Raw genomic sequence first — 11,411 nt, forward strand, 5'->3', positions numbered from 1 at the left:
TGTTTTATGTACATTTTAAAGTGATATTTTAATCTAATAGGAAAATCTAAATTGGACAGATTTAGAATTTTATGAATAGAAAGTGAAATTAGGATACATTATGAGCAAAGCATAAAATAAACAATTTCATTTATAATTATAGATTATAAAAATCACTAATATGCAATAGAATTTTATTAGATTTTATAAATAAGAATGCCTTTTGCTCAGATAACAACCTGATGCACCAATCACAATTTTACATCTTTCGCTTAATTAGAGAGCAAACTATTGGATGCCAGCACCAATCAACGTTCAGGTTTGATATTCTTACTCCTCTTTTAATTTTTATATTTCCTTCATTTTACATCTCCATTGCTTAATAAATAGTTAAACCACTAGACAAATCAGGTGAAAAGAGGGAGGTGGTAGAAGTCGTACCCTCGTTGGCCTCTAGCTGCCAGCCATATGTAAACAACGTGGTATGCTCCGGGAACAAAGCAAATCATACCTGCGACGAAAAAGACTGCACCCTGCAATCCGTTTTCTGGTTCGGCGACAGCAAAAGCGCCCATTCCCAAGAGGCCTACTCCAACGATAAGGAGCACTACAGCAGCGCACACCGTCTTCCAGTTTTCGCGGACTTTGGGATGGTTCCAGCAGTACATGGATTGTGTTGCTTCCACATACTCGTGTATAAGTGAATCTGAGTCACGGGACGTCGTGTCTTCGGTGCATTTGTATGTTTTACTGTAAATAAGAAATACATTCATGAATAATTCAGTCAAGGAACTCGATATCCTATGACTACATAATGTGTGACTGGTTTTAAAACAAGTTATTAAAATCCAATTAGTTTTGAAGTCCGTGTATCAACAGTGATGTAATGCATAGACTTGTAATACCAAACTATAAACATGCTTTATCACGCACGATTGCCATTGTTCAGGATAAGATAGCCTGAATGCGGTGCAATTAAGAACGTAGATACGGTAATAAACTTAATTCCACTGCTGAATGGACGTAAAGCGGGTCACTAAACATTGGATGATTAGCGAACATTCTCGACAATTAGAACTAATTTGCAGCGCGAAGTAGGTCTACGGGACGCGAGTAACAGCCCGGCCGACCAAGTTCAACCACTCCTGCCCCACTAAGGAAGTAAATGACTCATGAAAAGGTCAAGAACATGACAATTTCAGACAACGCAGTTTACTTTCCCGTGAAAGTTGTAGCATTATTTCACAAATATGATATCGCACAACTTGTAAACAAACCTTACCTCGATATAAAATCACCCCCATTCTTGTATTTGTTCTGTAAAGGCGAACGGTCACCCGTCGCTCCATACACTTTTATAGCTTCATCTGTCTCCTCCTCAAAGGCGTCGTCGATCGAAAAACGTTTGTCACTGTTACCAAACGGTCTCGTCATTGTTCAAGTTTAACTTTATTAGTCTGGAGATGTAAAATAAACATTACAACGTCCGCACAAAGACAAAACACAGCTGTCAATTTATCATATCAACATGCGCCATATTGATTGGGAATTGTTCAAAAACCTTTACTTACGATTTTCCTTCTTTGAACTATAAATCTTCCATAATTTTTATCCGTTTCTACATTTTAAAATTTTATCTGCATTAACTGAGAAGGCTATTAAACTGGTAAAATAAAATAATTTCAAGCATTGCAGGCACCGAATAAACGTTTTTTAAGAAATATTGTTAGTTTCAAGGAATTTTGATAAGGTATTTGAACGTTCCTGGTTCTTAGATTTTAATAATGCTACGATTATAAACACGACTTTTGTATACAATTTTCTTTTTTCATGTGGCAGCACTGACACTGGCTGACATTTGCAAAATGTCAAAAGCACATGGCTGTCTCCTGTCTGTCACTGTCAAAATATTCACAACAATCGTGCAGCAGTTCAGAATAATTGTGATTTTTAAATTTATCTAGGCTATGTGATCTTCCTATTAAAATGGTGAATAAATTGTGGTCTAAAGTTGATCCTCCTCTCTCAAAACCGGTGCTCAACTGCATACAGAAGCAGGATTTTAGTGCGATGACGCCGATTCAGGCCGCAGTTATTCCTCTTCTATTAACTTGCAAAGATGTTGCGGCAGAGGCTGTGACTGGTTCAGGGAAGACCTTGGCCTTCGTAGTGCCTATGCTGGAGATGCTTATGAAGCGGGAGAAGTTGGATGGCCCTTTACGGAAGGACTACATTTACGCTCTCGTCATCTCACCGACGCGGGAGCTAGCTGTGCAGATATTTAAGGTAAATACCGGGAATTCCTTTAAATTACTGTGTTTATAATTACTTATGAATAATCATAAGTGGGTTAACCACCATAAGGTGGTTAACCCACTTGTTAGTTACTAGCGTTCTTTTAAAAAAACGCTAGTTTTTACATAAATATTTTTACTAATGTGGGTAGTGTAAACAATTTTTATGTGCAACATTTGAAAGATGAGGTGTGTCGCAGTACTGTCCAAGTCTTACAAGTACACTGACGTAAATAACTATAAAGTTTTGGAGCGATTGTTTTGAGATAAATTTATCATGACTGATTTAAGGTAAGTGATAGAAAAAGTGAACTCCGTAACAAGTGGGTTAATGCTAGCAAGCTATAGGACATACGAGACACATAGTAAACATTGAGGGTAGGAGTATATTTTTTCTTTTTACTATCGTAACCCTCTGGCTTAATTACATTTATTGGCATTCTATAACGTGAGACATTGAGAGAAATTAACTGTTTTGTAGCTAAGAAATGAATTGACAGTCAAAAAAAAAATATTTAAAATTGGTTTATAATTTTCAGGTTATAGAGCAGTTTCTCCAAGAGCCAGAACTCGCTCACTTCACCATTTCCCTGATGGTGGGAGGTCGCAGTATTGAGACTGACGTAGAGAGCCTGAAGAATGGGGCACAGATTGCAGTCTGTACACCTGGACGGATGATGGACTTACTGACAGAGCAGAGGAACTTGAATCTGCCTAGCAGGATGAAGGAACTGGTATGCTGTTACTTATGTTAGGTTGATTAGAAAAATACTGTTTAATAATTTCAATCTACATATAATATAAAAAAAATGAATCACAAAATGTGTTGGTATGAGCATAATTCCTGACTAATTATACCAATTTTTTTTTTAAATGTTTGTTGAAGTCCAATGATGGTTTTTGCAGTGAGAAAAAATCTAATAATTTCCAGGAAAACCCTAAAAACAGCCCTTTTTTCATGCGGGCGAAGCCGCGGACTTAAAGCTAGTTTCAAATACTCAATACTAAATATTTTATTGCATCCATTATGTACTTAAAATTAGAACATTATGGGCCCTGTAAAATAAATTCAATTGATACATATTTTGAAGGTAATATTTAATAAGTAAGTTTTTGGTTTGGAAAAATTGAGAAAATCTTTCACAAAATATCTATTTACATATTTACAACTTAAAATAACTTCTTATTACATATTTCATGTTTCTTATACATAAAAAAACCTTTTTATCTCCAGGAATTCCTAGTCCTAGATGAAGCTGACAAAATCCTAGGTTTTGGCTTCCAAGGAACTCTGTCCGCAATCCTGCAGTACCTTCCGCGACAGAGGCGCACTGGCCTCTTCTCCGCCACCCAGACCAAAGACCTCCAGGACCTCATCAGAGCTGGCCTCAGGAACCCTGTCATAGTCAGTGTGAAAGAAAAACCTTCCATAAGCACACCGATTTTGTTAGAAAATTATTACGTCATCGTAGAACCTCAAGATAAGTTTTTGTTCTTATTGAACTTTATACGGAATCGGAAGATGGTGAAAGGGCTTTTCTTCCTGCCAACTTGCGCGTGCGTCGATTATTGGGCGAGTGTGTTGCCAGCGTTCTTGCCTGACAAGAAGATATTTGCGATTCACGGAAAAATGAAGCACAATAGAAACAACATATTGGAGAGCTTCAGGAAAACAGAAAACACTATTTTGCTGTGCACAGACTTAATGGCAAGGTATGTTCCTTTTGTGTTTGCTATTTTTCAATTTTCCATTATACTTTTGCAGTCAAGATTCTGTTAATGTCAGGTAGATATAGAAATAAATACATGTGCGTGTTGAGNATTGTGCATGTTGAGAAATATGTGGGTAGATACATTTTTTTTTGTTCCTTAATTTTTACATTAAGTGTCAGAAAATTTGCAAGAGATTCTGTGGAGGGTAGTTAGAAGTAGAAAGGAAAAAATGGTTGATCTTTTTTAAAGGTTTTAAATTAATGGACTTGAGTGTACAAATTTGGTGTTATTTTGTGTTCTAAAGTGCAGTGAAGTGATAAATATATCATTTAAAAACATTAACACACTTCGAATTTGAACGCGCATCGAGTGTCGTGTGGGTTGTCGTATGAACAACCCGCTTTGGACCCGATGGCGTCCTAAGTCATTGCCCAAGGTATGGGCGCGGTACGGGAGGGTGTTTTTGTGACGGTTAAAACTCGAAACATCAGCAAGCTTTCAGATCGCCTTCGCATTTGTATGTTCTGTCACGTCATAATAAGTCAATGTCGCCCTTCCCGTGCCGCTGCCATACCTCAGGCTCTGACTCAATTAATTCCATTGAGCTTGCGCAGATAACTCGATCGGGTTGTATTTCCTATTTTTAACACCAACTCCTCAACCTACTTAAATAGAAAGACACGACATTTATTATTATTATTCTGTCTAATGGCTTCAATGGTGCGAATTTGAAGCACACTGATTTGCCAATGTCGAGTGTTTAGAGAGACACGGTGGACAGTGTATTAATGAGTTACATTATGTACTCACGGCTTGACGTTTCGGCTGCTATGGGAAATAGTATTATTATACAGAAATAGGCAAAATGGAATGCGAAAGTTGAAATTCTTATATCCTTTATCTATTCTTCCAGAGGCTTAGACATCCCTCAAGTAGAGTGGGTGCTCCAATGGGAGCCTCCCACCTCCCCTGCTGCCTTTGTCCACCGCGTGGGGCGCGCGGCCCGCGGCGGCGCCGCCGGCTGCTCGCTGCTGCCGCTCCTGCCTACTGAAGACGCGTACGTGCCCTTCATCAGGACCAATCAGTTAGTGGAACTGAAAGACTGGAGGAAGTCGAAGGATGAGATTAAAATCAGTGATAAGTTGAAGGATAAGGTTTGTTGTATATTCTGTGTACATTTATTTCTTTATTTTTATAGTTAGCTTTTAGCATAATAGACTGTTTTATTTAGTTTCTTTGGAAAACTATTGTAATTATGCGCTCTTTAAAACTTGTGATTCTAGTGCTATCATTGATGCAAGTTGTTGTGTCATCATGTCGAATTACCACGGTAAATTGCTCAGTGCTCCTGCAGTGGCGTTTGTTGTAGTCGTCTGGTTTTGGCCATGTAGAATAAAACAGTCTTTTTGTGGACGCCTTGAGTCCTCCCTAACCCATCTGGCGTAAGGAGTGCAGATGCAGACCAAATCCTCCATTTGCCTTTGGTAAATTACAGAGCGATCCTCTGGCCGTGGGGACTAAACGATCTAATGATAAAGTGTTTGTTGTCTTGTGTGCCAGAGGGATCAATCCTTTTTAGCTTTAAGTATGAGGCTGTTCTGGTCATGTTTCTACTTAGCTTTATAAAATAAACATTTCTTTCCTGTCCCCACCAGGTGCTCTCGCTCCTCCACTCTCAGCAACTCCGCGATCGAGCGATCCTCGAGCGCGGCGCGCGCGCCTTCGTGTCCCACATACGAGCCTACTCCAAGCACGAGTGCAACCTCTTACTGCAGCTGAAGCAGTTGCCGCTGGGACACATCGCGGCCAGCTACGGCCTGCTGCGGCTGCCGGCCATGCCCGAGGTCTCGCAGGTGCGCCGGTGTNGTGTTGAGAAATATGTGGGTAGATACGTATTTTTTTTGTTCCTTCATTTTTACCATACATTGAGTGTCAGAAAATTTGCAAGAGATTCTGTGGAGGGTAGTTGAAGTATAAAGGAAAAAATTATTGATCTTTTTTAAAGGTTATTTTGTGTTGTAAAGTGCAGTGAAGTGATAAATATCATTTAAAAACATTAACACACTTCGAATTTGAACGCGCATCAAGTGTCGTGTGGGTTGTCGTATGAACAACCCGCTTTGGACCCGATGGCGTCCTAAGTCATTGCCTAAGGTATGGGCGTTTTTGTGACGGTCAAAACTCAAACATCAGCAAGCTTTCAGATTTGTATGCTCTGTCACGTCATAATAACTCAATGGGCGCTATACTTATACAACCCGGTCGAGTTAACCGGTACCTGGAAGCCGTGACGTCACATCGACGCTCTGGTACGGACTGGGCCAACGCAGAAAGGTGTGCGAGTGATTGCTAGGTAGAGTCGTATTCCAACGAGGTGCGCAGTTAGCTCATCATCGTCATCATCATTTCAGCCACAGGACGTCCACTGCTGAACATAGGCCTCGCTCAATGACTTCCACATCGCACGGTTTCGTCACAGCAGTTGTCAGTCAGCTCGATCGGGTTGTATTTCCTACTAGCAGCCGCCCGCGACTTCGTACGCGTAGATCCCGTTTTACCCCCTTAGGGGTAGAATTTCGTAAAATCTTTTCTTAGCGGATGCCTACGTCATAATATCTACCTGCATACCAAATTTCAGCCCGATCCGTCCAGTGGTGTGGGCTGTGCGTTGATAGATCACTATGTCAGTCAGTCACCTTTAGATTTTTATCACCAACTCCTCAACCTACTCTTCCAGAGGCCTAGACATCCCTCAAGTAGAGTGGGTGCTCCAATGGGAGCCTCCCACCTCCCCTGCTGCCTTTGTCCACCGCGTGGGGCGCGCGGCCCGCGGCGGCGCCGCCGGCTGCTCGCTGCTGCCGCTCCTGCCTACTGAAGACGCGTACGTGCCCTTCATCAGGACCTATCAGTTAGTGGAACTGAAGGACTGGAGGGAGTCGAAGGACCAGATCAAGATCAGTGACAAGTTGAAGGATAAGGTTTGTTGTAGATTTATTATGTCTTTATCTTTAAAGTGAACTCTTATTTTAATAGACTGTTGATTTAGTTTCTTTGGAATATTGTTTATGAGCTCCTGCAAAACTTACGATTCTAGTTTAATTTTTCGTGTAGGATTTGTCTCAGTTTTTCCGGTAAAGTAAAAACACCCTATCTGTGAGGAGTTTAGGCCAAATCTGGAGACTAAATTTTATGACCTAATGATAAGTCTAGGCGCACACCACCGATTTTTTGTCGATAGTTGGGTCGGGCTGTTAATCAGTATGAACATTGAACATGTATGAAAGTGCGCACTTACATCGGCCGATTTTTCATACAAATTGGACTTGGGCCTAACTATCGGCCGACTAAAAGTCAGTTGTCTGCGGAAGAGTGAAGAAACACTTTAGTTTCATGTGTAGTTTAATACCATTCACGACTTTGGGCCTTGATCAATATTTTATTCGTGAACTCTTTTCTCTTCCACACCAGGTGCTCTCGCTTCTCCACTCTCAGCAACTCCGCGATCGAGCGATCCTCGAGCGCGGCGCGCGCGCCTTCGTCTCCCACATACGAGCCTACTCCAAGCACGAGTGCAACCTGCTGCTGCAGCTGAAGCAGTTGCCGCTGGGACACATCGCGGCCAGCTACGGCCTGCTGCGGCTGCCGGCCATGCCCGAGGTCTCGCAGGTGTGCCGGTGTCTCTGAGACTACTCCAAGCACGAGTGCAACCTGCTGCTGCAGCTGAAGCGACGAAGACCGTTACTTAAGGCCTACAGCAGACATGCTACTTTCAGCATCGGCGAATTTACGACTGTATCGATGCATCACCGCGATTTCTCCACTTCATTCATTCGGTTGTAGTATCTGAATCACTCGTTCCACGTTTTAGCGACCGTTATCCTTTCGTCAATCTTCTGAAAAGCGACTCAACCGCCGCGTTTGGCGTTTTTAAGTGTAAAATGTGTGGTCGCTACATTTAACTTCTAAAAAATGGCTAAATCACCGATCGCCGATGATAAAAGTAGCGTGTGCTGTGGATCTTAGGCAATTTCGCGAGCTCACTTGTATGGTCAGTTTTTCAGACTGATCACACAAATTGCGTGCTGACCCCTGTTTTAACTCTCTCTGTCACATTTTACGTTTCATTCAATAATGACTACCACTTTTTTGTGCAAAACAAGGCAGGTATTTGACCGCAATCGCACCTGATGTTAAGTGAGATGGTGTCTAGTCAGTCTTTTTCACTATAATTTAGTGTCTATGTATCATTTCCAGGAGCACAAAGACCAGTTCGTGGGGCCCAAAGNCCCCAAACAGCAGGTAGACTTCGACAGCATCCCGTACTTGGACAAGCAGAGAGAGGCGCTCCGGCTGCAGAGGCTAGAGGAACAGAAGAAGACGGGCGTGCGGCGGCCGGCTAAGCAGAAGAAAAAGATGGTGAATATTTTTTATGCTTTGTGTTTTTGTTGTTTTTTAATCTACAACGTAAAATCTCTTTGCTTTCATCTCACGTGATGGAAAGTGATGATCAGGCCGAAGGTGTAAACGAGCTTCACTCGGAATCCTCAACCACAGAGGAACTGGCTATCTTACGTCAATCACGCCGGAACACGAACAATTCTGTTAACTTTGTGGTAGCTAGCCTGACAGGACTTAGAAGCCCTACCAGGCCTGTTCATCTCCGCGAGTTTACATCGAAAACAAAACACGCACGATGGCCCACCTGGTGCTTGACTCTTGAGACAGACTAAATTACACCATATTGTTAATTACATTGGGCATACATTTTTTTAAATACTTTCGCGAAGTAAAACTTCTGTACGTAGTAGGTACTTATTATTATTCTGTGGCCCTACCACCAACCAAACCGAATATGCTTTTGAAGATACGTATATTACGTTCGCTATAGGAGGATTTATCCAATCATTAGTCATGTCAAACTACAGCGCACGGATTATATGAGTGTTTCCAAATGAATTTAACGGCAATTCTTGATGCGATAAGGATATTTAATCCATGCGGTCAGAAGCTAGTAACAAATAAATTAATAAAAATAGATATAAACTTATTATCCAATATTTTCAGGTAAAAACCACGCCATGGGCGAACGCCAAACAGAACAAAGTAGAACGCAAAGAGCGGAAGCAAAAGAGAAAAGAACAGAAGCAGAAAGTTGAAGCGGCGGGCAAGAAGCGAGCGAAAAAGCGCAAAGCGGTCACTGCAGAAGAAATAGCGGAATTGGCCGAAGACGTCGCGCTGTTGAAAAAGTTAAAAAAGAGAAAAATAACAGAAGAACAGTTCGATAAGGCGTTTGACCTAGAAGCGTGATGGCTGTTTACATTTGTACAGCTTTCTTAGACAATTAAAATAACACTCGAGATAGTTTTAATTTCGAATTCGCTACAAAAGAAATGGAGTGAAGCGTTTCGAAGTTAAACTGTCACTGTCAGTGTTATTTTGTCTATGGGGAATCGTACTGAGTGCAGAGACAAAGTGACATAAGTGCTAATAGAATGTTTTTATTTAATAAGTTATATTTGACTGTAATATAAATGAAAATGTGTATATTTTATGTTTTGCGTTGTTATTACATCGTAAATAACTTTGTTTAATCTGAAAACTTTATCGCCGAGCTGGCCCTTTTTAATGTTCATTCTTTACTTTTAATGCAATGTTTGTGTGTAACTGTTGCGAGCAATATAACCTAACTGTGTATTTGCCAAAACGTACTTACAACCCGGTCGAGTTAACCGCGCACCTGGCGGCCGTGACGTCACACCTCAGATCATAGAAGGGAATAGATGTGAAACGGGGGCGTGGCGCGTGTCTCCGCGATATGCCCAGAAACGAACATCGGCCGCGTAGCTAGGTTAGTCGCGATTCAGTCGTACTAAGGAAATGTTCTCCGATATTTTGGATAATGCGTCGTTCCGTGCAATAAAACAAGTGAAACGNGCCCAAAGAGAAGGTAGACTTCGACAGCATCCCGTACTTGGACAAGCAGAGAGAGGCGCTCCGGCAGCAGCGGCTGGAGGAACAGAAGAAGACGGGCGTGCGCCGGCCCACCAAGCAGAAGAAAAAGATGGTGAATGTATTTTAATGCTTTCATTTTTTCTCAAAACTCACATTGTTTTTTAATCCACAACGTAAAATCTCTTTGCTTTCATCTCACGTGATGGAAAGTGATGATCAGGCCGAAGGTGTATACGAGCTTCACTCGAAATCCTCAACCACAGAGGAACTGGCTATCTTACGTCCAACTGCCGGAACACGAACAATTCTGTTAACTTTGTGGTAGCTAGCCTGACAGGACTTGGAAGCCCTACCACCAACCAACCAAATTGAAGATACGTACGTTCGCTATAGGAGGGTTTATCCAATCTTTAGTCATGTCAAACTACAGCGCACGGATTATATGAGGGTTTCCAAATGAATTTAACGACAATTTTTGATGCGATAAGGATTAACGACAATTTTCCATGCGTTCAGAATCTAGTAACAAATAAATTAATAAAAATAGATATAAACTTATTAAACTCTCCAATATTTTCAGGTAAAAACCACACCATGGGCGAACGCCAAACAGAACAAAGTAGAACGCAAAGAACGGAAGCAGAAGAGAAAAGAACAGAAACAGAAAGTGGAAGCAGCCGGCAAGAAACGAGCGAAAAAGCGCAAAGCGGTCACTGCAGAAGAAATAGCGGAATTGGCCGAAGACGTCGCGCTGTTGAAAAAGCTAAAGAAGAGAAAAATAACAGAAGAACAGTTTGATAAGGCGTTTGATCTGGAAGCGTGATGGCTGTTTACATTTGTACAGCTTCTTAGATAAAGTGACACTCGAGATAGTTTTAATTTCTAAATCGCTACAAAAGAAATGGAGTGAAGCGTTTCGAAGTTAAACTGTCACTGTCGTGTTATTTTGTCTATGGGGAATCGTACATAGAGTGCAGAGACAAAGTGACATAAGTGCTAATAGAATGTTTTTATTTATTAAGTTTTATTTGACTGTAATATAAATGAAAATGTGTATATTTTGTTTTGCGTTGTTATTATAGAACGTCGTAAATAATGTTTTTTTGCGAAACGACCCCTGAGCTGACCCCTTTATAGTTATTTTTTTGTTTTTGTTTGTAACTGTTGTGTGCAATATATGCCTAACCTAACCTAACTGTATATTTACCAAAACCTACTTATAGATTGTGCCATCCACGAAGACGCTCCCCACCATTCTTCCGCTAATGTTAGTGTTATCGGTACACGCTAAATTATCCATGTGTGCACACGCACACCTCAATAATGCTGCTCGGATTGCTTGGATCAAACTCCCCGCACCCCGCGCGATCGAGACCAAACATTGATGGGGCGTGTCTTCGTGGATGACACGATCTATACCGATGGGTCGTTCATTCAGTCATCTGAAAAGGTTAGGGTGTATCGAAATAACAC

General features: G+C 41.3%; 2 protein-coding genes across 6 annotated transcripts; one reads left to right on the top strand and one right to left on the bottom strand.

The window, feature by feature from the left end:
* Positions 1-251: 251 nt before the first annotated feature.
* LOC114360787 (transmembrane protein 134) lies at positions 252-1,691 on the bottom strand. Its single transcript, XM_028315583.1, has 2 exons — positions 1,262-1,691; positions 252-729 (listed from the first exon to the last, which is right to left on the bottom strand). Exons 1-2 carry the CDS (start codon positions 1,411-1,413, stop codon positions 387-389), a joined length of 495 nt encoding a protein of 164 aa, XP_028171384.1. The 5' UTR covers positions 1,414-1,691; the 3' UTR covers positions 252-386.
* Positions 1,692-1,888: 197 nt separating this feature from the next.
* Positions 1,889-11,045, top strand: LOC114360784 (probable ATP-dependent RNA helicase DDX55 homolog). Of its 5 annotated transcripts, none has more exons than XM_028315579.1 (8): positions 1,913-2,265; positions 2,813-3,007; positions 3,508-3,986; positions 4,900-5,140; positions 5,642-5,839; positions 8,241-8,263; positions 9,921-10,050; positions 10,519-11,045. In XM_028315579.1, the coding sequence occupies exons 1-8, from the start codon at positions 1,966-1,968 to the stop codon at positions 10,759-10,761; spliced, it is 1,809 nt and encodes a 602-aa protein (XP_028171380.1). In that variant the 5' UTR covers positions 1,913-1,965; the 3' UTR covers positions 10,762-11,045. The 5 variants fall into 5 exon arrangements, with proteins under 5 accessions (XP_028171377.1, XP_028171380.1, XP_028171379.1 ...); XM_028315578.1 differs by lacking the exons at positions 4,900-5,140; positions 5,642-5,839 and adding exons at positions 6,724-6,964; positions 7,455-7,652; XM_028315576.1 differs by lacking the exons at positions 4,900-5,140; positions 5,642-5,839; positions 9,921-10,050; positions 10,519-11,045 and adding exons at positions 6,724-6,964; positions 7,455-7,652; positions 9,051-9,537 and having other exon boundaries at positions 1,889-2,265; positions 8,241-8,402.
* The last annotated feature ends 366 nt before the right edge of the window (positions 11,046-11,411 follow it).

This window comes from Ostrinia furnacalis, unplaced genomic scaffold (genome assembly GCF_004193835.3).
Source record: "Ostrinia furnacalis isolate ACB-3 unplaced genomic scaffold, ASM419383v2 OfSCF5175, whole genome shotgun sequence".
Lineage (NCBI taxonomy): Eukaryota > Metazoa > Arthropoda > Insecta > Lepidoptera > Crambidae > Ostrinia > Ostrinia furnacalis.